At 37.9% G+C, this 27,401-nt stretch overlaps 3 protein-coding genes and 1 long non-coding RNA gene across 10 annotated transcripts in view; 3 read left to right on the top strand and 1 right to left on the bottom strand.

Moving 5' to 3' along the window:
- Nucleotides 1-4,434: 4,434 nt before the first annotated feature.
- Nucleotides 4,435-9,303, top strand: KRT20 (keratin 20). Of its 2 annotated transcripts, none has more exons than XM_040536839.1 (8): nucleotides 4,435-5,005; nucleotides 5,849-5,931; nucleotides 6,201-6,357; nucleotides 7,096-7,257; nucleotides 7,340-7,465; nucleotides 7,624-7,844; nucleotides 8,746-8,786; nucleotides 9,088-9,303. In XM_040536839.1, exons 1-8 carry the CDS (start codon nucleotides 4,583-4,585, stop codon nucleotides 9,183-9,185), a joined length of 1,311 nt encoding a protein of 436 aa, XP_040392773.1. In that variant the 5' UTR covers nucleotides 4,435-4,582; the 3' UTR covers nucleotides 9,186-9,303. The 2 variants fall into 2 exon arrangements, with proteins under 2 accessions (XP_040392773.1, XP_040392772.1); XM_040536838.1 differs by having other exon boundaries at nucleotides 9,085-9,303.
- A 1,761-nt stretch (nucleotides 9,304-11,064) lies between these two features.
- LOC121059681 (keratin, type I cytoskeletal 12-like) lies at nucleotides 11,065-16,484 on the top strand. Its single transcript, XM_040536785.1, has 8 exons — nucleotides 11,065-12,441; nucleotides 13,041-13,123; nucleotides 13,350-13,506; nucleotides 14,282-14,443; nucleotides 14,541-14,666; nucleotides 15,037-15,254; nucleotides 15,535-15,617; nucleotides 15,996-16,484. The coding sequence occupies exons 1-8, from the start codon at nucleotides 11,821-11,823 to the stop codon at nucleotides 16,091-16,093; spliced, it is 1,548 nt and encodes a 515-aa protein (XP_040392719.1). The 5' UTR covers nucleotides 11,065-11,820; the 3' UTR covers nucleotides 16,094-16,484.
- A 1,079-nt stretch (nucleotides 16,485-17,563) lies between these two features.
- Nucleotides 17,564-27,401, bottom strand: part of LOC121059790 — a 67,023-nt gene continuing 57,185 nt past the window's right edge. For all 5 annotated transcript variants that reach the window (XR_005814627.1, XR_005814628.1, XR_005814625.1 and 2 more), the window contains 2 exons: nucleotides 18,341-18,383; nucleotides 17,564-17,886 (listed from right to left, as the gene is read on the bottom strand). This is a non-coding gene — a long non-coding RNA (uncharacterized LOC121059790). The remainder of the gene's footprint in view (nucleotides 17,887-18,340; nucleotides 18,384-27,401) is intronic.
- Nucleotides 20,092-26,743, top strand: KRT222 (keratin 222). Of its 2 annotated transcripts, none has more exons than XM_040536894.1 (6): nucleotides 20,092-20,357; nucleotides 22,368-22,496; nucleotides 23,284-23,504; nucleotides 24,551-24,627; nucleotides 24,812-24,917; nucleotides 26,238-26,743. In XM_040536894.1, the coding sequence occupies exons 1-6, from the start codon at nucleotides 20,262-20,264 to the stop codon at nucleotides 26,449-26,451; spliced, it is 843 nt and encodes a 280-aa protein (XP_040392828.1). In that variant the 5' UTR covers nucleotides 20,092-20,261; the 3' UTR covers nucleotides 26,452-26,743. The 2 variants fall into 2 exon arrangements, with proteins under 2 accessions (XP_040392828.1, XP_040392829.1); XM_040536895.1 differs by having other exon boundaries at nucleotides 20,100-20,439.

The following is a 27,401-nucleotide window of genomic DNA, read 5'->3' as shown; positions in this document are numbered from 1 at the left end:
AAAATAATAAGGTGAGGTGTTTTGATGATTAGGATATTTTCACTGGACAAAAGATAAAAAGGAGAGGGAAATAGGGAAAAACTATGTATGTGAGGAAGACAGTGTAAGATCTCGTGCTGCAGATGTTCAGGGCTTATGTGCAGCCGGTTAATTAGTGACATCATCTGGTCCTTGCTCTCATCTGCTTTGGTTACGGTGCTTTTGCAGCTTGGACAAGCTCCATCCACTTGTTCTGTGGGAAATCCTCTATTCTTTCAAAAGACTAAGCAATGGCAATAGTGAGAAATCTTTTTTTTTCTTCCCATGAACTTCAGTCAGACCCATACTGTTCCCAATTTAGTGACTCCCAGATAAAAGAGACCAGCAGGGGACACATCCTAATAACAGGTGCAAAGGAAATTTTCCCGCAGACTGCAGGGATTATTGCTCCCTGTAGCTTCAGCGATCAGGGAAATCATGCTTTCTCAATCTATATTGCTACACAGTGCTCCTGGATCACAGTCTGCAAAACACAAAACATCTCTGTTTACTGTTTGCGTTCTAGGGTGCAACATTGGCATTAACAAATATAAGTTTAGTGCAAATATAAGTTCAGGGTGGAGAATTGTCCTAAGTACTTTTTCAGTCTTACAGGAAAAAATAAAAAAAAATAATAAAAAAATGAATTCAAAATCTGCTATTGGCTCATATCTACGTAAGAAAACGATTTCAATTTTGCCCCAAAAGCTCATGTTACATGGTTTCCTTTGTTGTAAACTGGACGGCATAAATCAAGAAGAAACGTCTTCTCATAAGTAGGCTACGAAGAGAAGGGGAATTTCTCAGTCACAGAAATACTGAATAGTGGAATATGGCCAGAATATTGAACATGGAATTCCTCTTCCTGAATGCACTTTGTACAGTGGAAGTCTTTTCACAACTGCATTATAAGAGATCTTTGGGAATCGAATTCTTATGACACAAAACCCAAACTGAAATCAACAATGTAGTTACCGGGACTAATAAACGGGCACTGGATTTCACTATGAAAATGGATCATCGCTAAAGCCTGAACTAAAAGACTTTTCTTTAGTTAAATCCTTAAGTCAGCCAAAAGGAAAGCATATGTTCCACCTAAAGGCTGCACAGACACAGAACCAAAGCTGGGTGTGTCTTTTTTCCTTGAACTCTCATGACTGGTTACATATAACTTGTTAGTAACGGTGAGTAATATGAAATGGCATGCACACGTTATCAAAACCCTTCATGAGTTATCTTCATAGCTCTGTAATACGCACTAAATGTCTGTCATACAGGCAAGAGTTCTTCAGGACATCAAACAACTTACTAATGTTGCTATGAGCATTTTGTTAGGACTACACACAAACCCTTCACACTGACCACATCACCGCAGGCAGCGTTACGCAGGGTTATCCCCAGGCTGTCCTCTGTGGAGAGTGCACAACGGAGTCTTGAGTTGGAAACTGCACTACCAAACTAAAGCACCAGCAAAGCGGTAACAGCACCTCTTTCACTGATCGAAGCTGCAGATATCAGACGATATAATATTTTTGAAGTTTCTCAACAGCTATTTAGATTATCTACTGTTACAATCATTTCTGTGAATAAAAATAAGGTGGCCCATATTCTTCCCGATAACACCTGGGAATAGTTCGAGTGGCAGCAGAAGCTATCAGCTGCTCCCAGCTGAGTGTAGCTGTGCAGCTGTGAGCCATGACAAGTCACTTGCCCTCCAGCCAGCTGAGGGACACAGCCCACGTTACATTTCTGGTACAGATACAGCCTTTCCTGTTCACTCTTGCAGTTTTCAGTGGTTTGTATATTCAATAATTAATTCAAAATATTCTGTGAAAATATGTAGTGAGGAAAAAAAAAAGAGTAAAACCCACCTGTGTTATGAATTATACGTATACCAATCTTAGTAAATATTCTTACAGATATTCCAAGTTATTTTTTGGATGGAGAAGCATATATAAACTGATAAGACCAGAGAAATTGTTGGTAGGCAAATTGGAGAAGAAACTGAATGCTAGGAAAATTCAGCCTGGTATCTTTCAAAACTATATCAACTATATCAACTTGATACTAAAGCTCTGTGCATCCAGCTGCGTATGAACTTGAACACTTTCGCTTAATAATCAAGAGGATTTTGGAAGAAAAGGGACTGCTGAAGGTTCAGCTCAACCTCAAAGAGTAGAGCCTGTGGCCAAGACAAATGTCTGATCCAATCCTGATGTCCATTTTTATTCAGGTCACTGTACAAGGTGAAGTCAGAGCAAAGTTTTGAAGGTTTTATGTATCAGCAAATTTTATTTTGCTATCAATCTTAAATGTATTTTTATATTATTCTTACATTTCTAGATAGTCTCCAACTTCTATAAATTTCAAACTCGTGACGTTAATTTAACAACACATGCAATTAGTTTTTTTGATATTTAAACTATATATCTGCTTCCCCATATGGAGGTAGGGTAGTTGTGAATAGAAAGATTAAGAATTTGACCCACAAAAGCCAGTCTAGGCCTTTGATGACATCCTGCTGCATTTATACGCAAACATGAAAGTTCACAAATAGCCTTTGGCTTTTCCACAATGAAAGAAAGAATGGAACCTTCAAATGAGGTTAGAAAAAATACCATCAAGGTAAATGGAAACTAATTTTAATGAATACTGAGAAGACAAAGCAGAATGTTTACTATCAAATAGGCTATCAGAAAATATTGTAAGAGATCCAGGCAGTGAAGTACATAGCCAAGAGATGTAACCGTAGCAGGATATTTGCTGTATTCCTCTTACGGTTGTAAAGATGTAAGCTCTGCCCTGTCCTATCTAGTCTGAATGCTGTCAGTAAATAAAAGACCCACCTTGAGTTTCTATAGCAACAGCCCAAATGACTGGGCTAGTGTACTTTGATTTGAACTGTCATAAAAGTTTTTCAGACATTTATCCTTATCAGTTACACCCAAAGATGTTCAAGGTCCAAAGACAATTCATATAGCTGAACAGCATCTTCATGTAAAAAAAAAAATTCTGCCCTGCATGCTGATCACTTTGGGTTGGAGACGTGTACTTTCAGAACAGCTAATGATGACACCTTAACTCTTGCCTTGCTACAGTACTGTTTGAACTAATCTGTTGCACTGTAATCTAAAAGCAACTTAGCAGAATTGGTTCCGCGATATCCCAGGCTTGGCCGTTCTCAGAAACCTAACGATGCTTCCAAGATACAATCCAATGCCCCCCAAGCTTTGTGTCTCACCCATTTCCTTGCCCCACAGTTGAAGACCACTATGTACAGCAGCTGCTTTCCACTAGCACAAAGAGTACTTGTTAACTGCTCTACGTGACTAGCTGTACATTAATAATACACTAAAGTACAGTAAACGCAGTGCCCCAAGGAATTACACCTCTGCTTTGTCCTGGTGCACACCTGCTACAGGCTTTCCTGTAGCGTTAATAACCCCCTCAGCAACCAGCTTTGTCCCTCGCCTTCCATTTCATCTCTGCATTGTGCATCTCAAAAGTACACACCGCCCTGGCTTTAGGAACTATCAGAAACACAGCCTGTTGGGTTTCTTCATGCACTGAACAGAGGCAGGTGGTTTCCTGATAATGACTACAACACCTGTGTTTGTGGCAAAACAGCCAGCAGTGGAACAGGTCAGCTGGGGGTATCTTAGCCCAGCACATTGACAGAGCAGGAGGGACCCTTGCTTTGCTTTAACTCCAGCCACGCAGGAGGGCTGGGAGCTGTGCTGGAAGCAGAATCTCAGGGCCTTCTATCACTCTATGGATGTCAGCATCTCACACGTAAAATGAAGTGGGCAAGCATGATGATTTCTAATACTCTTATTATTTTATCTCTTCACAAAGCAATACTCTGCTTAGTTTCAACTGCACTGAAACCCAGTTCAACTTGTAAGGGTTTTCTAATACTAAATGAGGGTACTTTCAATGCAAGCTAGCTACAACACTGTTCATTTTTAAAACAGTAAGAATACTGCTTTGTGCTCACTAGGAAATGAATTAACAGGGTAGGTACAGATGCCACCTTTCTAATAATTTATAGATGGTTCTAAACTGTCCTCAGGCCTAGACCATGGCTCACTCAAGAGAAATATATACTTGCTTAAAGATATAAATATTTTAAGTCTCTTGTCACATACAGTCAACTCTTATTTTAATTTCATAAACTGCACATAGGGGTAAGAATTGACTTGGTTGTTCAAAAGGGCTATAGAGACAATGGCTGCAGATACACTGCTATAAATGATTCAGCAGTTCATTTGTGTTTTATCTCTTATTCAAAATGGTAACTAAGCAAGCCAAACTATCAGAGGATTTTTTTTTCAAATGCTGATGAACAGATTAAAAAACCTTTGCATTATCCGGAGTGCGGGGACAATATGCTGTGTGTTATTTGCGCTGACACCAATTACTTTATGTGTCAACAGAGGTGGGGTTTACGACCATTGTGCTTCCTCTGAGATACAGTATAAAGGTTTACGGAGCACACGCCGCTCTTCACTTCAGCTGCTCTGTGTGTGTGGAGATTTAGCCGCTCCATTTTAAAACAAAGAAAATGGCATTCTCTAACCGAAGCTTCCAGCTGGGTACAAACACCCGCTTCCAAACTTCTGCACCCAGTGTCAGCGGTTTATCTGTCAGGAGCTCAGCCATCCAGAAGCTCCAAGCACCCAGCGTCTACGGTGGAGCTGGGGGCTACGGCACCCGCATATCCACCGGCACCAGCCTTGGACAAAACTTCGGCAGTAGCTTCCAGCTTAATGTTACTGGTAACGATGTGCTGCTCGCTGGCAATGAGAAATCAACCATGCAAAATCTAAATGACCGGCTGGCTTCTTATCTGGAGAGGGTGCGCTCTCTAGAAAAGGCAAACTCCTTGCTTGAAAAGCAGATCAAGGAGTGGTATGAGAAGAACGTCACACACGTAAGGCAGGACCACAGTGCTTACCTTAAAACAATTGAGGATCTTCAAAATAAGGTAAGATTTCATATAATCATCTATAAAAATATCAATTGCAATTTGGGGAGAGATGGGTAACAGTCTATTGTGTTAACCTTACTTGTTCAAATTGTAATTGTCTCGACCAAGAACAATAAATGCTTTACTTTGACCAGATACAAATTAGTGACAGATTATACATAACTCATAATATTTGATATATGCCTACAGATGTGAGTAATCTAATACGTGAAAAATCTCAGAATGAATTAATTCTATTATATTTGCTTTAGGTAATTTTAATAGTTTTCTGACTATTAAAGTTTTCTGGTGATTAAGTGAGAAAGGGCTTTCATTTACAGTAAGTAATCTGCTAGATCTTGTCCTCCAGATATGATAAATCCATTGGACCTACAGCCAAAATCCAGATCCCTTTTATGCACTTTAAAGGGAATTTAGCTTAAACCCAGATGACTAACAGATGGCTAAAGTTTAGAGGACGAAGTCCACATGCAGAATTAATTTCTAGGAATGGATAAGTGCGCATTTATGTGCAAAGATTCTCATCCTCTCCTTCTCCTGCCTCAGAACTTTTTTCTATTTTCAAGCAGATTTGCTTCTATCAGTACCACAATGTGCAGGAGAATATAATATATTGATAAAACAATGCATTTATCAGTACATCATCTAGATGTATTAGACGCACTTCATTGAGATTATATATACTTTTCTTTTGAGATTAAAAATATTTTTGGTTGTTGATGTACATTCAGTTTCATAAATGCCAAACAAAGCTATCTTCTATAATGTTTAAGAATCACTCGGTATCCATTGCAAGTCTTGCTGTCAATGCTTCATCCATTTCCAACCATTCCTTTTTAGATTAGTGCTGCGCAGTTGGAAAATGCAAGGTTTGTCCTGCAGATTGACAATGCCAAACTGGCTGCTGATGATTTCAGACTGAAGTAAGTTGCATGAGCATTTCATACTTTCTCCTTCATTTTCCTGTTGTTCATGAAAGCTTCTAGTTATTTATATCAAAGCTGAGAAGTAAACCTTCTCTAATGCAAAGTTTAGTAAAAAGTAAAACATTTTAGTAAAAAAAAAAAACTAAAAAAAAACCCTAAAAACTAAAGTAAAACATTTTAGGACTAAGGCAGTAGCAGTTATTGATTCTGACATTTTCATCAGACAGTTGTGTTTTGATGATGACAAAACAAGCCTTGTTTTACAGGTTTGAGAGTGAACTCCTTCTCAGGCAAAGTGTTGAGAATGACATTAATAATCTGCTGCGAGTTCGTGATGACTTGACTTTGACGAAATCTGATCTGGAGTCACAGATTGAAAACGTGAATGAAGAACTAGTTTTTCTTAAGAGGAACCATGAGGAGGTGAGAGAAGCAGAACACTGTCGTGGAGAGATTTTTTTGTCAGTGGCATACATAAACTCAGCCCCACTAGGAATAATGAAATCTTCATGAACAATCTGAAAGAATATTGCATTTATGGTGGGATTCAGCTCCAGATTAGCACATCAAAATTTAGGTGTCTATTCATGTATTACCTATGTGAATGCTATTGCCTATGGTTCTGTTACAATCAACTGAGAGACCAACAAAATAGACATAACCTGGAGAATGACTCATCTCACCACAGAGTAAACACCTACAGGCTGCTCGGCTGAGATGCCCTCTGGTCTCTGCTGGTCATAACAGGAGCTCTGGCTCATGCAGGGATAGCTGCAAGTCAGATATCTGTACTGGGTATCTCTTAGTCTAGAAACTAAGCAGTGAAGGTTTTCTTTAAGAATAATTTACGGTTTATGAGTTGCTACCATACAAAAGCATGCAAATGGGAACTATGACTTCTACACTCATTCCATGGATCTGGTCCTGAGGAAATCATCTTTTTATAATATGTTTATCAATTATATAACATGTATTGCTACAGAGTAAATAAAGTTTTCTAACATGGCAGGTAGTAAGCAGTATTTACAAGGTGATTAAGTTATCTTGCCCTGAGAAGCAATTCAAGAATTACTTCTATTTCTGTAGATTCTGAATTTCCTTCCAATATTCAGGACTGAAAGTTCCCTTTAGCTGATGCTGATACTGTGCTCCATGTTGTAGGAAGTGGACAGACTGCAGAAACAAGTGGGAGGCTCAGTTAATGTAGAGGTGGATGCTGCTCCAAGTATTGATCTTGCAACTACTATGGAAAATATGAGACGGCAATATGAAGAAATGGCAGAAAAGAACCGTCAAGAAGCCAAAGAACGATTTGAAAAGCAGGTAAGGTCAATTACTTAAACATCAGCAAGAACCTCAGTCGTGTTGAGTTCTAGTTTACAGTCCTTCTATTTCTGTATTTCAGACAGAAGAACTGAACCAGGAAGTAGCAATCAACATGGAACAACTGCAAGAGCAAAAGAGAGAGGTCACAGAGCGGAGACAGATCTACCAGAGTCTGGAGCTAGAATTACAGTCCCAGCTGAACATGGTAAATAATAAACAGTACTTGAAATAAAGCCTGTGTTAAGTATATAGCTATAGAGAAAAATACAGAAACCGACACATTTTTCAATCAAAATGTAATTTTAAGGACAAAAGGTATCCTCTTGAATAATAATACATCTCTGTTCTTTTCACCAACTGTAGAAGAAGGCTTTAGAAGACACGCTGGATGAAACTGAAGCACGTTATGCTTATCAACTAAATCAAATACAGGAAGCAGTTGCCAGGTTAGAGGCTCAGTTGAGGCAACTCCGGTCTGACATGGAGGCTCAGAACAACGAGTACACCATACTGCTGGACATCAAGACTCGCCTGGAAATGGAGATTGCCACCTACCGCCGCCTGCTGGAAGGAGAGGACAGCAGGTGAGGGAAGACGGGCACGCTGTCAGTTTCAGGTTGGGTGACAGCTGACAGCATTGCAAACACTGTCTGTATTCATGGATGGTGAAAGTGGCAAAATCTGCTGTTGGCAACTGGTTTTTGAAGGAAAAAACCTGTCTGTTGCCCAGATCTCAGCTGTAGATTCCAAGCAGGTTGCAGTTTGTGCTCTGTTTCAGAGGCTGCCGTGGAAGTTGGTAGAGTCTGTATCTGTCATCCTGTGCACAGGTACATACTGTGACTCTTCCTGAGCTGAGAACCTTGATAGCTGTTCACACTCCATAATGGCAGTGATGCGATTTTTGATTGACTTTTCCATGACTATAATGACTGTAACCCGGGCTAGATGTTTTTTAAACTCCTTTAGACACAACAGGCACCCGGTCACATTACAGCAAGGCACTCACACTGACCTTCTCCTGCAGCCTGCACTGGATTCTGTTCTGCTGTTCTTGTGTCACTAGTAGCCAAGCTACTTAAATATGTAAGAGGTGCAAGTGAGCTCACACTTAACATCTGGATGGTCCAGTATCCCACATTCTGTAGTGAAAAGAGCGGAGATCTGTGAAAGAGCACAGAGCAAGACAGGCAGCATGATGTTTCCCACAAAGATTCTACCTGTTCAGCAGTTCTGGCTCAGGAACTAGTTGGGGCGTATCTGCATGAGCTGAAGTTGTAGCACTGCAGGAACTGCTCTGCAGGTTAATTTCACCTATAGCTTATGCTTAACAAATTCTACGTTGACTGAGAAAACTCATTTAAACACATGGTTTAACATCCTGAAGAAAGGAAATCACGTATCTGAACGTACAGGGAATGTACAAGGTTGTTTCTCTAATACATTAGGCACAATATATTTACATTTGTCAATTTATGATTTGAACAGGTCTGTCCAAGTGAACGTATCTACAGAGGACACTGAAAAAGGTATGTCACACAAACATACATATTTTTTGATGGCTTTCTGTTGAAATGCTATGGCATTAAGTAGCCTGATGTAAAACAATGCAGTTTCAGAGCAAATTATCAACCAGTGAAATATTATGTAACATATAGCATGTTAGAAGGAAGATAAACCATACAGTGTATCTCCCAAAAGTTTATGCTTTAGGAACTGCATTGAAAAGATGCCTTTGTCTATTTTCTCATTAGTGGAACTGCTGATAGCACTATTTTTCTGTTGACATACCCTGCATTTTATTAATTTACTGTTCAATTTCATTAGCAGAATCAAATAAAATTAAGAAGATCAAGACAATTGTTGAAGAGGTGGTTGATGGCAAGGTCGTCTCCTCTGAGGTAAAAGAGATTGAAGAGAAGATGTAAACAGCGCCACCAGAAGCAAGACAGCCTCTGAGCTCTAATTACACCATTACACTTTATACAGAGTCCAATCTAATTCTCCAATTCTCCCTGAAATCAGCAATGGTGGTAAAATGCCCAATTACCAAATCTCAAACAAATTATTTTTTTTTTGGAGGGGGTGTTAATAAAAATAATGTTTTGCATCAGAAAGTTACGAAGTGCAAGGTTTGGAGTTTACTTATGCAGTGACTAAATATCTTGATGAAAGAAAACACAAATCAGCCTGTTACAAACGTATTATTGTTTCCAAGACAAATAAAAGCTGAAGTGTTAGTCTTTATTTACATCACAGTCTTAATATTACACTTAAAGAGTTGCTCAGTATAAATTTGAAAGTCAAATGTCCTATAGTGTGAATTTTCTACAGCTTTGAAAATCATAAAAATTGAATTTAGAAAAATACCGACACAAGTCTTCATTACTGAAGTTCCAAAGCACTAAACTGGTGCAAGTCATTAGATGAAGATATGGGACAAAATTTGCTCATGTGCTTGACAAATTGAAAGTTTTTAAAAGATACCTGTTATTTCTGAAACCTTAATGGACAACTTATCAAAACTTTACAAGGAAGAATTAACTAGATATGTATGATACACTATCACATGTGCTCGTTTAACTGCAATCCAAAGGTTAGCAATCTATTTTTCTCTTATGTACTAGAACATTTAGAGTAGGTGTTTTAAAAAATATATTAAAATGTTGATTCAGTGGATCTTTTCTGAACTTGAACTACCATCCAAACACAATGCAGCCTCACTTCAGTAAAAAATGATTTTCAAATAAATAAACATCCATTTACATTTCATAATAAATTAAAATGTAAAATTTAAGAAGTCTTTTTATTATTTTCACTCTGTATCATCAGGGATTATACCAAGCAAAGATATTTCATCAAAAGAATATATTTTGCCTTTCAGTTCAGAAATAAAGAGTACTATTTCTGTTGAACCCCTCTATCAAAACCCACATGAAGCTTTTCCCATGCAGTACAAGTCTCCTATGCCACACCCAGATCTGCAGTCCAAGGAGTCTACTTTTTCCTCTTCACAACATAAACACAAAAGCTCTTCCTTTTGAAATCTCACCGTTCCAGTACATTATTTACTGTACATATACAGCTGCCAAACAAAATAATCCTCTGCTTTCACAATCATGAGTCACTGATAACAGGCTATCACATCATTTCTACACAAATGCTTTACTTAAACCTTTGATCTACTGCTCATAATACAGGTCTGCCAAAAAAAAAAAAAAAAGCATCCGTACTTTTAGATGTAGGTTAATTAAAAATGAATAAATTTCTGTTGACAAATCCAGTGGTATAATGAAGCCAGGACAAAGAAAAAACAATTTTCCGTTTATCAAAATAACTTCAAAAGAGAAGTATAATGATTTGGAAGGGCTTCCATGCCAAAACTTGTAACCTGTAAGAGCTATCTTTGATCTTTAGACTTACATTATAGAAGGCACAAAAAAAAAAATAGTCAGGTGTTTCTGTGATGGTCTTTCATGCCCAACTGCATTAGACTTAGAAAAACATCAGTGACAAAAACGCAGTTGTAAACCATCGTGCTGTGAATTTACACAACACTATCAACTGAGTTGTCCTGTGAACCCTAGGTAGAGGGCAGCAGGAAAAGACCTATGGTCTGATCGATTTGACAGAATTTATAATTTCTGCATGGACCACACGTGGATCCATGGATCATAAAGGCTGAGGAGCAGACATACTGTTGGAGCACCATGGATGAAAGGTGCAATCAGTGAGCCACTGCCAGACAAAAGTCTGATGGCTTCTTCTCTCCCTGCACTTGAAAGGTGTCTGGAAGTCCTTTCTATCTCTTTAAGCACAAAAAAAGATGTTGTAATAGAAACATTGGTTTCAGCATTAGACAGATATTTCAATGACTAAAGGTTTAGGGCAGAAAACAATTACAAATTATGTCCAGTGTAATCAAGAATATTTTGTGTTTTCATATTAATGACCAAGCTGCAGATCACTGCCTGTCCACATCTCCCCCCATACTTCTGTTGACCACTGTTATAACTTCTTATCGAACGCACCGAGAACACTAATCTGGCAGAGGTTCATGCCAGAAAAGTACTGTGAAGAGAAACACATTTCTGACACGCCAGGAAGTCTGATATGAAAGGGATCATTCTACTGGCTTAAGCATTCTTCTATAATAATAGCCGCAAACCAAGAAAGCAAAGAATATGTAATGACAAAAAAAATTATTTAAGATGGATTTAAATGTGAAAAGAAATTTCTGTGCTCCATTACACATGGCAAAACATTATCATGATGTCTTAGCTCTACTCCACCCATTTCTCCTCATGCAGCAAACACCTGGAGGGTGCCAGATTTCTGCTCCCATGGGCAATTTAGATTTGCACACGTCATTTAGCATGGTCAGGGCATACTAAACTACCCTCTTTCCCCTCCCCAAACGAGAGAGACAGAGAAAGAATTAAGGATTTTGGTAGGAGGTGGGGACTGCTGCTGCAACACCCACGACATTCCCTATATAAAGGTTTAACAGTTCCCTGCTCGGCGGTGTCTGCTGAGCAAACAGAGCAGGGCACCTTGAGCACCATGGCCCTTTCCATGCGCACCAGCGGCAGCTCCCGGCAGTTCTCCTCTCGGAGCGGCCTCGGCGGGGGAGCCCTGCGGATGTCTAACGCTAGCGCTGCGGGAGGCTTTGGTGGCAGCGGGCTTGGCTTTGGTGGAGGATCTGGGGGAGGTTTTGGTGCCACTTCTCTGTTTGGTTCTGGCTCCAGCTTCAGTGGGGGCTTTGGGAGCAGCTTAGGTAGTGGCTTTGGTGGGGGTTTTGGTGGCGGTGTAGGTGGTAGCTACGGCAGTGGCTTAGGCAGTGGTTTTGGGGGAGGCTTAGGAAGTGGTTTTGGTAGCAGTTCAGGCTCTGGTTTTGGAGGTGGCTTCGGCAGTGGCTCAGGTGCTGGGTTTGGAGGTGGTTTTGGCACTGGCGGCGGGGGGGATGGCGGCCTTCTTTCCGGCTCCAAAAAAGAAACGATGCAGAACCTCAATGACCGTTTGGCTGCGTATCTGGACAAAGTACGATCTCTGGAGGATGCCAATACAGAGCTGGAGCGCAAAATCCGAGAGTGGTATGAGAAAAACGGCCCTGGAGCTGGTGTTCCTGGGTCTGGGAACGACTACAGTAAATATTATCCAATAATTGAAGATCTTCGAAACAAGGTAGCAAAGCAATGTACTTAATGCATCTTTGCATTTGTAATTCACCTAATAATATTTGGAGACAAATAACAAATTCCTTTCAGAAACCAAGCACCAATTTCTTCTACGTTAATGACTCTTGTAATAATCCTCCGTCAAACTGCACTAGTATGTGTTAAATTTTTCTTGTATATTGACTGCAGTTCTGCAGCTGTATCACACAATGCTGTGACATGACTTGATCTAACTGGAATAAAGGAGAAGGCAGTGATAGGATCCAGTTGTACAAGTTCTTGTTGATCGAAGTGTTTGCATTTTAGAAAGTTTCATACTTTTTATATTACGAATTCAATTCCTGAAGCAGAGAGACTACCTGGCAAGCTCTTCAGAGATTATAAACTACAGAGCGCAAACTGGTATTCTTCCATTAAGTGAAACATGCTGATTTGCAGAAGTTGAAAATCCGTCCTATATATTTTCATATTTAGCAAATTCTATGAGAGTCTAACAACTTACTTTTATTACAGTCATATTTAGAATTACAGTTACGTAAAAAGCTCTATCGATCTGCAAAGCCACAAGGCTATAAAATCATTCTCTGGACATTGCTTGCATTCCAGATCATTAATGCAACTATCGACAATGCAAGAATCATTCTGCAGGTCGATAATGCCAGACTGGCTGCCGATGATTTCAGACTGAAGTAAGTGTATTGCAAATTGTAATATTGCAAAACCTGTCACTATTATTTTAAGGGAAAAAAAAATGATGTATTTAAAAGTCTCTCATTGCAGAATATGTTAATTATTAATATTGTAATAGTTTTGTGTATTAAGATTTCATAGTAAAAGCTATATAAGCACATAGTAACAGTTTGCATTTGACCTCATTAACCACATAAAAAGCAAATTTAATTACTTTCTTCGCAGATATGAGAATGAAGTGGCTCTTCGCCAGAGTGTGGAGGCTGACATCAATGGTCTGCGCAGAGTTCTTGATGAGCTGACCTTGACAAGAGCTGATTTGGAGATGCAGATTGAAAGTCTGAATGAAGAATTGGCTTATCTTAAGAAGAATCATGAAGAGGTACAGTTTTTTTTCTTTGTATATTCATAACAAGGTAGATGGAAGTGCAAAACATCAAATTATTCCCTTATTTATGCCAGTGGGAGTTCCTCGGTTCCATTATTTGATTTGTTTGCTGTTCTTTTTTGAGTTTACTAAGAGAAAGAGGGAAAGAAATAGGCACCCAAGCTATGGGCTCTAGATGATGTAGTATTACTATTTTTCTAAGTTCTGCCACTAGAAATACTGCCAGGCCATTTTTCTAAGAATGCAGAAGGTATCTTCGCGTACATTCAGGGCTTATGGAGTGTTGGCCCCAACAAGTTGCTCTTTTCTTAGCTCCTGGCTGAGCAGAACTAAACTTTTCACATTTTGATCTTGCCAAATCAACACAGAAAGTCAGTTGCTTATTTTGTTCTGCCTATATACTACCACCACAGCAGTCACTGTGTTGCAGAAAGTTCACACAAAATTTGCCATTAAAAATTATAAAGGAAATGGGAGCCAACTCAGATGCTTTTCACAGTTTCAGTTATTATTTTTACTCATAGCCTAGATGTACAGGTTAGAGAAGAATCAAAAAGTTAAATAACAAGACTATTGAGACAAATGGAACTGACAGGCAAGATCTATGTTAATATTTCACTGTTTTATATTCTTCAGAGATGAAATAAAACTTAATTAGGAAGGATTCTTGTTGAAAAAGAATTTATATCACTCGTATTTCTCTATACATATTTCTGGTAGAACTATTTTGCCTTTTATTAACAGAATCTTTTATTTCAAATCTCTCCAGGAGCTTCAGGGCTTCCAGAGCAATGCAGTTGGCCAAGTCAGCGTTGAAATGGATGCTGCTCCAGGAATTGACCTCACCAAGCTTTTGAATGACATGAGGGGACAGTATGAAGTCATCGCCGAGCAAAATCGTAAAGAGGCTGAAGCATGGTTCAACGAAAAAGTAACAACCACATAAATAGCAAATGCAGCCAAATGCATGTAAAAGAGAACTGAGTATTCGGAACAGGAGAACTACAATCTTCTTCTTGCCATTTCAGAGTGGGGAGCTGAAAAGGGAAATCTCTACCAATACTGAGCAGCTTCAGTCAGGCAAGAGCGAGATCACAGATCTAAAACGGACTCTCCAGAGCTTGGAAATTGAACTACAATCCCAGCTTGCCATGGTAGGTTGAAAGGAAACTGCTAACTCGGCAATTTTCCAACTTAAAAGCCTTTTTTAGATCTTACACTATTCTACAGGATTTGAGATTTGCATTTATTTCCTACTAAAATCTACACTCTTTTAGTTCCTAAACAGCAGTCATATATATATAATTGGATTGCAAGTAGCATGTTATAAAACAAATGAGCTTTTATGTTCACATTCAGTGCAGTAGCAGCAAAGGCCAATTACCAAACCAGTATTTCAAGAAAAAAATAAATATCTCTAAGTATTGAGGCCATAGTTACTCCCATAAACTGTTTCAGTTGTCTTTACATTCGTAAAGAATTCTATTTTCCTCAGTCAGATTATTTAAAATCCTTCTTACACAGAAAAAATCCCTTGAAGACACTTTAGCAGAAACGGAAGGAGGTTACTGCGCTCAGCTTTCACAAATGCAACTTCAGATTGGGAATCTGGAGTCTCAGCTGTTTCAGGTCAGGGCTGATATGGAACGGCAGAATGCAGAGTATCAACAACTTCTAGACATCAAGAGTCGTCTGGAAATGGAGATTGAAACCTACCGTCGCTTGATGGATGGCGAGTTTGTGTAAGTAAATAATTCATATAAAGTATCTGTTTTACTTTCTGTAGCAATATGCTTTCCAGGAAAAGAGACGAGGGATAAACAAGTGCTACATTCACCAAAAGACAGGAAAGCACATACAAAGATACTGAATAATCAGCTCTTCTTTACAAATATAACAAATGTAACATTTTGCTCAGTGATTATATTAATCAATAAATGGCAGCATGAAAAGGCAATAATACATGTTCTCGTGCACCTGACAAACATTCTGCAATATAGCGCATCTCTCATTCATTTTTAGGAGTGGAGGACAAGGACTTACATTTGAAAGCTCATCTTTGACAGGGTCTAAATCACAAACACAATCACTGGATTCTTCTCAGGGTAGGTAGAACTCGACTGAATACATTTTTATTTTACAGCTGTTATAATAATTCTGACCATTAACATTCAAGTAAATGTGTTCCCATGTTAATTATATACACTGCTTCATATAACCATTAAAATTAATAGATACAGAATTATTAAGTACTCACTTAGAATTCTCAATACTGCCTGAATGAGGGATGAAATGTCCCAATAATATTATTTCTAAAGTCATTATTGTAAGTAAAATAATGTATGCTATTTTGTTTAACTACATCATAGAGTTCATCATAATAAGTAGCTAGCCAATTTAAAAGGAAAGAGGATGTTAACTGTTCATGCAAGGCATGTTAACAATTTCATAATACTTTCTTTTGTCTCGTTTATGCTGTTTAGATCCTACCAAAACTAGAAAGATCAAGACAATTGTTGAGGAAGTGGTAGATGGAAAGGTTGTTGCATCCCATGTTAAGGAAGTTGAAGAGAAGATATAAGGCACAGTCTGATATTGCAAAGGATCCATTCATTCCATGTTGCTTTCAAAGCAGAAGTGGATAAATAACCTTGTTCTTTAGCATGAAGTAAAAAAATAGATTGGCTTTTTAACTAAGATTCTTTTACATAGAACATGCGTTTTCATTCTTAGCAGTCATGCAATGTACTTTCTACTTCAGTCTATTGGTGTTACCTGCATTATTTTCATGGTGTTTTTTAAATCTATCATCAATTCTTTGTTCAGTAACTAAAAATGTGATGCAAACGTTAGGCATTCATTTAGATGTGCTTTTCTATATTTTTGAGTAATTAATAGCTAAAATATTTTTGCTATTCTAACCTAATTTTCCAGATATCTAGGCTAATAAAAAAGGACTCAACAAGCTTTAAGATATTAGCCTCCTTTCATTCTTCACGTCATAATTTAAGACTGTAGCTCCTGAGCTGTATTTGCCATTTTGCTGGGTATTTTGCTTTACCATATATTGTGCCCATGGTACAGTGCGCCCCATTTTAAGAAGTTAATCCAACAGTAGAACAAGCACATGCTAAAAAATAAAATACTGTTTACATGTGGGATTAAAGGAATACTTGATACCATACAAATTAAAGATACCAATTTACAGCAATACAAAGGATTAAGAGAGAAGTTTTTTGCAAACAGAACAACATAACGTAGAGACCACAACTTTAGTGGAAAAGAAGCGATACACTGGTTTCAAAGTATGCAGCAACCCCAGCTACGAGGTGTTGGTTACATGTCGCGGAGTGCCACCTGGTGGGAGCCCAATACAATATTTTGAATCCTACATTGGACTTCTGGTTGTCCAACTATTTAAAAGAATCTCTTATCCAGAACAAAATTGGGAACCAGAACACAATCCCCTCACAATTTACATGTCAGTCTTTGTTCTTGAGACAAAATATTGACAATTTTTGTGTGAATCCAGGTAAGACGAGTTACTGTGACTTCTTATATGCATACCATTGTTTCCCTACAATATAAATGTTCTCACATTCTATCACATCCCTTAAACACTTGATTCAAACTAAAATTTTAATGTGAGCATGGATTTCATACTGCACTTCCTTTTTCCCCTTTGCAAACCCAACCACTAGTATTTTTCTGCTTCCTGTTTGGAACCAATAAAAGGCAGGGTAGTTAAAACAATAATCAAAGTGGTAGAATCACATCTAAAATCCATTCTGTTAAATAAAAGCCACTGTGATAAATAACACGAAATTAAATATGAGATTCTTCAATATATGTCAGTATGAAGAGAGAAAAATGTGAAACCATCTTGAGTAAATGCACTATCTTCAGCAGTATGAGGAATTAATTTATTTTCTAAAAGCATGCAACTCAAGTGTACATTTTTTCTTTTCCCTTTAAAAAACCGTGCTGATAAATAAATGAAAAGAACCTTACTACATGCAACGTATTTCAATAATATTTTTACTGCTGCAGACTATATTTTTATTATTAAATAAACACTATATAAAATAAAATAGTGATAGCAGAAGTAGACAAATTGAAGTTGTTTATGTAGGTGCATTTGATTAACAAGAGTACCATCACAGAGAACATTTTTAAAATACAGATTGAAGGAAATTTTTTTCTCCTCATAAAACTGGACAGCATTTGTCATCTTTCTTTCCTAACCACAAACTTTCTCTTGTGTGGAAAAACTGAAACCATAGAACCTTCACCATTATTGACAACATCTCCACTTTGAAGAGAAAAATGTGTCTCTCTTGTCTTCTTGCAAAGGCATATGTATTTTCATTATAACTGTTTATAAAGAAACATGAAATAACATACATACCTCAGGGGCTGCAACTGTGATTGCTGTGAAAACTATTGCATCATTGGGAATTCAGAATTTTCTGAATTTCAAACACACTTTTGTTTTAACGTAGATTGCATTTACACTGAATAATCATGCACTTTACCTACATACACATTCATCCTGAATTTCATACTATGATCTAAAAGTAAAATTAGAGTTGCTTAGGATATGTAGAAACCACTCCAGCTATGGTCTTGTGTCAAACCAACAATGGTTGGTTTGTAAAAGCGGTTTGCAATCACAGTAACATTATCACAGAATCCAAATAATTGACACATGGTATCTAAACTACTAAGTTAACTATAAGACAACATCTGTGATAAAATACAAACCTTGAGAGTAGCTAGGATTGAGAATTACATAAATACTAGTGAAGATACAGTTGCTTATACCTACCTTAAAGCTTCAGGGATGTCGCAGCTGGATGTTCCCTTTACACCTGGAAAAAAGAATGAAAAAGAAAGCATTAGTGCTAATTTATTTTTAAAAAGCTTTTAGAAATGTTATCAACTGACAAAATTTTAGCTCCTGGTAATAGTAAGATTCATCCATAGACACTGATTGATGCATAAACTTCGGTTTGTGTGAACAAATCCGATATCCCTACAGAGCTCTGTGTATTGTATTTCAAGCTGATACATTTCTGGGTTCATTTCTGGATGCTAGACAGCCCTGACTTTGCCTGATGTAAGCAGAAGTCATTCTGAGTCCCAGGGAACTGAAAACAAATTGCAAAGAATCAACATCATGATGAAAAGAAAAAAGGAAGATTTTAAATTACATTTAAAAGTTCTTATTTACTTAGATACATAGGCTCTTCCTTTCGATGTTTGGATTCCTTTTTTTTTTTTTTCTAATATGATTGTTCTCATACCATCAATGAAAAACACTGTTGACATTTTGTTTTTAAAACTATGCAAAATTAGAATGATTAACACAGCTGTAGAAAATGTAGTGGACAACAAAATGTTCTCATCTCTATCCAGGCCAGCAGAAGAACAACCAGCTAAGAAAAATAAAATCAGTACACAGGATCCTTTTACACGTGCCAGCAGAGAGAGTCAAGAACAAGGAAGCCTTATGCACACAAGGAGACTTTTAAGAGGTACAATGCTTCAACTCCTTAAAAGGAGTGTCTTGTGAAAGTTTATTGCCTTTTTTCCCTCATTTTACTGATGCATATTCTTATTTGGAGTCTAAAACTGCATTCTATTTAGCGATTTTTTTTAACTGAAATTAGGATTTTTTACTGTCTCATACTCTATATTACTGAAAAAAAAAACTTTGAAAAATTGGTAAGAGCAGTACTTAGTAGACAAGATCACTGGGATTGTCAGCACACAGCAGTTAAAATAAGCCAGGAAATGGAGAATTATTTGTAGAAATTACAGAACATCAAACAGACAACCTTTGCTTTCTACCTCTCACGTAGCTCTGAGGAAAGGCATGAGGAGCCAACAAAATCTGCATGTTGTGTGAACTGAGCCCCCTGACACAAGGCAGAGAGGAACCGTAAACACCTTCAGAGACAAACACACGCCTTTTCTGACAGCAGTTAGCTACGTTTGAGGTATCCATTCACCAGAATTTCTTAGTGCTCTGCAGAAAGGGAGCCAAAGCCCCCTTGCCACAAGGTGTGAAAGCATTCCGTGCCACTAGCGGCGCTGGCTTCTGTCCTTCTTGTGTTCCTGCCCATAGAAACACAGAAGCATCGGGTGAGAGGATGCCAGGAGCCCAGCTCCTTCTCAAAGCGGGACAATCCCCAGCAGCACAGCAGGTCAGCCACGCTTTGCCTCAGTGAGCCTTCAAGGAGGGAAATTCTGCATCATCTCCAGATAACTGGTGCCGGTGCTTCACAATCGCTTGGCGAAGGCACGTTCCAGCAGCACCGCCGCCAGCGCAGGGGTCCTGCTGGGAAGCTGTCCCCTTCCCTTTCCCTGTGTGACTGCAGTCTCATTCTGTGCAGCTGCGATTTTGTCCTTTGTTTTGTATCTCTTAACCCCACATTTTTTGGCATTATAAAAAAACTAGGTTACAGTGCAACAAAAGCATAAAGACACTGTATAAATTCATTTCAGCACATAATTTAGGTATCATCACTTCACTGCTGCAGAAGCGACATCTTTGCATTATTCAATGTTCTCAGAAAGGACTGAAAGCCCCCGACCTTCCAGTGCTTCCTCAGAAATAAAGCTCTGCAGCTTTAAAATTTGCCTGTACTTTCCCTCTCGTCTCACTGCAGGCAGGGAAGGCTCTGCAGCAGCCGCCTCACCCTATCAATAAGGTTCAGGCAGCCAAGGTGGAGGATGGGAGGGGAATGGAACTGTCCCAGCTCCTCCGTGAGATCAGGGCAAAGTATGAAACGCTCATCACCAGAAATCAGATAAAGACCATCATCTCAGCAAGGACCCAGGTAATGACTTCATGCAGACATACACCTTCCAGAGCAAGGAGACAACCCTTGTCTGTACAATTCCTCCCTCAGCCTCTATGAGGTACAGTATTTCCTTTTTGATGCAGCATATTTTTGGGGAAGGGATTTTGATTTTACTGCAGTAAGATTTGAACTAGAAGATGCGGAAAAGGTTTTGTTTAGGGTATGAAATTCACACTAAAGGAGTGCTGTGTAATTCATCTGGATGTTTTTCTGTACCTGCAACAGTGATATTGCTGGGATTTAAAAATGACGACATATGCAGTAACACAGTAACCTCTAGCACCTTTCAGTTATCCCACGGGAACTGAGAATCTTGAAAATCAAAGGCGATGTAAAGAAGCCATGTATATAAAGAAAGCTTTACAGTTTTTAGCACCTATATTAAAAAAGAACAGCACTTTTTCAGTAACTATTTTATATTGTTCACAGTAAAACTGTCATACTTTCTAGCAAATATAATTTGTTCTTTCATACAGATTTACTAAATGTTATCAACACACAATGCTGTTTTAGATTTACATACAAAGCATCTCTAAAACCTAACTGAACTTTGAAATAAAATGGAAAAACAACTTAGAGCCATCAAATGCCAAGAAATTCAGGCTGAAAATTAGGTATTCTATCACCCTGTTGTACTTAGGCACTGCAGAAATTCTGGAGGTTTTTGTTTATTTGTTTGTGTTGGGTTTTGTTTTTGTTTGTTTTAACCACAGGCCAGATTACTGCTGCAATCTGGCTGATCTACACCCTAATCCCGTGGCAGCTATAAACCAGATGGTTAAACCACGTCTGTGGTGGTGTTTGGCACACAGCAGCCAACGTGGACCGTTACGGTCTCATCACATAAACTCTGCAGTACCCAGGTACAAAAGGATAACCAAAGATTACTGAGCACTCACTTGTGGATTAGCCAAATTTAGAGTTTCCACCAAACAATGTCATGCCAAAATTACAATAGGTTAGTATATTAAGGGGGAAGCGGGGAATTGATCTTATTTTACTTGCTTTGTAACACCTGAATTAAAGAGTTTATTTTCTTAGAGTTGATGGCATCATGAGAACCTACGTAAAGGTCTAAAATATGCAAAAGAGCATGAAGAGTTTCAAGTGCTTATGGCACCTTCACCACTTGTAGTAAAACGCAGAACTATAAAGGAAAAATAACTTCCACAAGCAAAATAATTATTCTAGAAGTACAACACAGTAACATACAATCTAAATCAAAGATGAGTCCAAATCTAAAATGACCCCACATATGCTCAGGGTTGGTTAAAAAAATTATTTGTAATAGAAAAAAAATAATTTACCTCTAAACACAACACAGTGTTTATTTGACTATTCACTTTTTTTTTAGAACAAGTTTCAGCCTTAAGGACGACAAATTATCTCAAATAATGTTTTAGATTAAGATTAAGCCTAGGACAAGGAAAAGTTGTAGATTTCGATATCTGAATGAATGGAGGTGCTTGCTCTAGAACAATCTGAAATCTAGTCAATGACTACATCAGGCAAAACCATAATTACAGCTATTGTCAACTGGAATGCATCCATGCACGCAATCAAAAGCATTCCCTTTCTATAAAGCTGTTCCTTGAAATCAAAAATACATAAAAAATCTGGAACTGTTTGCAGGAACTGACTGCAGTTCCTCTAACTGCCAAGAAGTTAAGCCCACTTACTCTAGAGGAGGATGAGGTCTAAATACAAATGGTTCATTTGTACTGGCATATTTCTATAACAAAAAGTTAGGGTTCAAGATTTAGCCAGCTACCTCCCACCAAGCACAGCAGGATATGGACTTCTGCACGACACAGCACATAAAATATCAACTCATCACTGTTAGCTCTAACAAATTTATGTGGATCTTAAAAAAATCCCTGTTAGAGATTTTTTGTCTATTTCATTTTATTTGAATATTTTTAAATTATCTTCTTTTTTGTGTGTATATATATATGTGTATATATACATATTTATAATCCCCTGTAGCTAGAAGCAGCTACAGTTAAAAGAATGGACAAAGATGCAGAAGCGTTAAAGGCAGCCAGAGCAGAACTCTGTGAAGCCAGGCGGCAGTGGCACCACATGCAGATTGAAATCGAATCTCTCCATGCTGTGGTAAGAATCATAAAATGATAGTCAAAATCTCCTGAAAAAAAAAACACAGGTATTTTTCTTAATGTAAACTGTTCACAAGTCAGTTTATGGAAGAAACACATCCACTGTACAGCAGAAATACAACAAACACAAAACACAGAGCTTTGCTGTGCATTTTGAGTTTGTCACACAGATCACTACCCCACAGGCAACAGCTAAGTCAACTGCTCGTGTTTAAGAGCACTATGTGTCTTGATTCAAAATCTGTTATTTGATGTGTAACACAATTCATATTTCCACTCCTGCCAAGCATGTATTTGCACGATATTCCCCCACCACGGTCCCAGTTATTCTGCCTAACCAACTCTGATCAGGTTTACTGTAAGAACTTTTTTTGAATGGGTGGACCAAATTCATCAATTGGATTTGTGACAGAATACATCAGCCATGTGCTGAATTCTGTAATATATTTAAGACAAAAGAGCGCACAGAGCACTCAGTTTTCATGCTGTACTTAGCTGACTATCATTCTAACCATACAGGTAAAACCAGAGATCTGTAAAAGCAGTGATAGTGAACTGGTGGTACAACAGGTGGCTATTTTGTTTTATTCTATCTTAAATTATTACAAATTTTACTGGAAAATAGCTCAGCAAAAGTTTTACCGTAAAAGCTATACCCTTGTTCCTAAAGAATATTCTTAAAAGAACTGATATAAAACTACATCGTCTGATTGTTAAGGAAACGTGCATAGAGCATCCTTACAGGCACACTTTTCAAATCTTAAAATATGAGTTAAATTTAACAGGAAAAGGGTTTGGAGCGTTCATTGCGTGCCACAGAGCAGCAGTACCACATGCAACTACAGAATTTAGAAGCTGAGATTGAATGTTTAGAGAAAGAGCTACAGGAAGTGAGAAGAGGTATTGAGAAGCAGCTTCGAGAGCATGAAATTCTGCTGAACACTAGGATGAAACTGGAGGAGGAGATAGCAACGTACCGCAGTCTGCTTGAACAAGAAGAGAGCAGGTACTTGTTGATTAGAGAAAGTACTCAGATTTATCTTCCATTTCAGAACTTGCCACTGAACTAACCATCAGAATTGTAAATACATGAACCAATCATTAAAAAATTACAGCATAAAGTCCTTAGAAAGGTTTTCATTGTAACTCAGTTTACCATATCCTTACTTTCTGGATGCCAGCAGCATGTTGCAGCTAGTAGCAAGCTTCCTGCATCCTCACCCAAGGCACTGCATGTTGACGTAGGCTTTGTATCACATTAGCTGCTTAACACGGGTTCCATTTGTCTCAGACCAGAGATGAAGCAAGTCCGTGTGTGTGAAGTTCTTGGAGAGGAGTTCACATCTCGTCCCACGATGGATGCCCATTTGCATGCTGAATTCATGTTACTCGGTGCCACTCCAAGTCTGTGAAGTCACACGTTTGGAGAGCCTACACATCAGGATGCTGTTTAAGAATAGGTCTTCTAGGGACATTTTCCAACTCGTGCCTGCCCCTATCGCTGGTACACAAACACCAGTATTTTGAAATGTAGACTTGAGCGAGGCAGCTACACCTACATCAACAACAGAGGATAAGGAAAAGGCAAAACACCAGGTCCTGCACTCTGCACGGATCTCTTAACTAAAGCAGGCACACTGTTCTGACACCTTTCAGTGGACACTGCCTCCCTTACTCATTTCTGCAGAAAACACAGGGTTTTAGTCCAGCAACCTCACACGGTTGCCTAAGATTCCAGACAGAGGAGTCAGACTTAATGCTTTTAACTCTGAAAATACACACAATTCAGTATTAATAAAATTAAATAGCTCTTTCTGGCACACAACCCACTCATGAAGAACTGTCAAAAACAAAAATGAAATGACACAGACATTTTCAGTAATTTTCTTTAGTTCTATGCTCAGAATAAGAAATCCTAACAAGCAGTTGCTACAATCAGAGCTTCTCATCGTTCTCACATTCTTAATTTTTTTCATAGTTGCTTGTAAAACAAGTTATAAATTAAAGTAATTCAATATTATTTGATGCTTGTAATAATTTTTATTTTTGCAGATATCGTTGCTCTATACCTAATCAAAAGGATGACAAAAAGCCTACCACTAGCAAGATTACCTTTATGCTGCCTTCAAGTGAGTTTTTTTGACACTCCCCCCTTAGGGGATTATGGCCTTAAAGAGGTTCCTAACTACACACAAATTAATGGATATTACAGAAGGAACTTCTTCCAATAAAGCAGGAAGAAAAACATCCCCAGGTCCTGTGCCCTGACCTTACTCCTCTGCATACATGGTATATTTGCATTTTCTTTTATAGATGGTGTAAAGAAGCATGAAACTGAGAAGGTGGAATTGATGACAAAACAAGCAGTCCTAGATGGAAATATTATGAAGGAAAGTGCTGAAGCTCATGGCACTATACAGTAAGACATACATGAATTTAACAAAATAATGATTAAATGTAAATTGTGGGTGTTATATATCAGTATCTCTGACTTTCTTTTACTTAATATCTGTTCTATCATTCCTACACAGCAAGGAAGCTCCAGAGTAGCAGTGGTAGTTCTTCACTTTATATTGAATGGAATGTTTTAACAATAAATTAAATTTGAAAGTTCTTTTTATTAGCATTTACTTCATGAGCTAACAATGTCATGATGATGCTTCTAATTGCTATTCCTGTCAAGAATGAAACTATTAATAATTCATTCTGAAAGTAAAAGAGTCCATACCATGTTTGCAAAGTCCCTCTGGGGCATATTTATGCACATAAATTCAGGCTTGGCTGCTCTGACTTGCTACTTGGAAACTCCTACGTTTTGCCAATTACTATACTAGAGCTTGGCTCCTCAGTGGGCATGTGAACGTTTGTTGGTATGTTTTATTCTTAATTTACTTTGCTAGCACTACATTGCCTCATTCTTTTGTTTTCTGCTACCCTTTAAAGTCTTTTGTAGACTAGCATTTAACAGAACTCTTAAAACAAGCTGTAGCATACCCTGTCACTAAAAATTAACTATAATGAGCTACTGAAAACAGAAATTTAAGAATTGATGCCGTCATATGGTGTACCATACACATTCCACACTTGAAGCTTATTTCCATCTTACACTTTTATTCATCTTACACTCAGTGTCTGTCAGATCTGAATGTGGCTGCTTGGCTGGGCAGTTTACTGAGCTGTGTAAGGCCCCCAGAATCAGACTCTTAGATTCAGATCCTGAAACAAATAGAGGATTACATCAATAGGATTTGGGCGCCTAAAGATTATTTGAATCAGATGGATTTTCATTCTCCATATTTTACTTCTGTCCCTTTTTTTTTTTTCCTTTTTAATTAATTGTAGATCCACATTCTAAGGTTTGGATATTAACTAGATTTTTCTCCTCCCTGTTTTGAAGGCTTTCAGATGCAGGAATTCAGTCCTGCCCACTATGGTAGAGAGGTTTTGTACAAAGTATTTGAGGCTGGGTTCTAAACTTTTTCCTTGGAAGCAAACACCTGATGTGCTCAGAGGAATGGTTTTGTAGCAGAGGCTACATAAAAATACAAAAGCAAGATAATGAAATATCCAGGGGAATGAAGCTGTTAAAAAAAAAAAAAAAAAGATTCAATCTGGTGAGGACAGCTTCCAATATAACTTGACTGTTACATGGTTTCTCATCACATTTTAAAAGCAGACCTGAAGATACATATTACATACTGCCTAAAGGATCATAAACACGTTTGCTTTATTGTTTCAGAACAGAAAAAGTGGATGAAGTTATTAAAGAATGGGAAGGTTCTTTCTTTAAGGACAACCCACGCTTAAGGAAAAAATCAGTTTCACTGCGCTTTGATCTCCACCTAGCAGCAACCGATGAAGGATGTTTGCACACTAAACAGAAAACTCTTCCAGACATTGAAGTCAGGCTGGTAATGAGGAGGTCGTGCAGTATCCCTTCTATCAAACCTTAACCTACAGCAAACTAATCCAAAGTTCATCCTTAACGGGCTCTGGAAATAAACTGTAGATGGACTTATACGGCCTCCTTCTGTCTTGCCACAGCTATGAAATCTTACTAAGTACTTTAACACAATAAAAACATACAAGTCTCTTAAAAGAAAGGGAGAAGAGCAAGGGAGTTAAGATTCCAAGAAACATAACTTCTACTAGTTTTATACTCTGGGTACAGTCCTTTCATTTTCTCATTATTGTTGTTGTTTTGTAGTATTTCTCCAAATATTAAAAAATTAAACTATAACTTTATACTTTGACATATTCTTTGTAAGAGAAAACTTGTTTTCTCCTTCTGGAAATGAGAACTGCATATTTCATTCTCTTATTCAATATTGCATACGTACAATGACTGATGAAACCTTGCAATAATTTATATCACAACTGTCATATTTGAAATGTATTTTAAAACAGTTTCTAATAGCAAAAAATTACATGCAATGATGCTCTTAAACTATTCACTGATTTTTCTTTTAAAAGTAGCTGGTATTTTAAAATATTTTTTAGGCAATAACTGAGCAAAAATTTCTTTCCCTTATCACACAGACATTTCTTAAAAGTGTTGTTACAAACAAATAACATTTTAGCCATATTGTTCCACTGACTTTGAAGCAGTAATTTCCATTGAAAACCAATCATCCTCTTACTGGTCCGTGCCTACCTGTACTATGATTTCCTTAGCTATATCAAGTAAAATTATACCCCTTAACTGTTCAAAATTAAGGAGTCAAACAACTTTTTTAATACTGGTATTTAATTCATTTTGTGTGTTACAACAATATGAATTAAAATATCTTCAACAAATTCCTGTTTGGAAAATCATTTAGATAAATTATGCTTTTGATCTCGTACATACAGCAAATCAGTTATATGCCGGGATACAACAATTATGGCTACAACTGAACGGACA

This window comes from Cygnus olor, chromosome 25 (assembly GCF_009769625.2).
Source record: "Cygnus olor isolate bCygOlo1 chromosome 25, bCygOlo1.pri.v2, whole genome shotgun sequence".
NCBI lineage: Eukaryota > Metazoa > Chordata > Aves > Anseriformes > Anatidae > Cygnus > Cygnus olor.
This window is presented reverse-complemented; position numbering and strand designations above follow the sequence as displayed.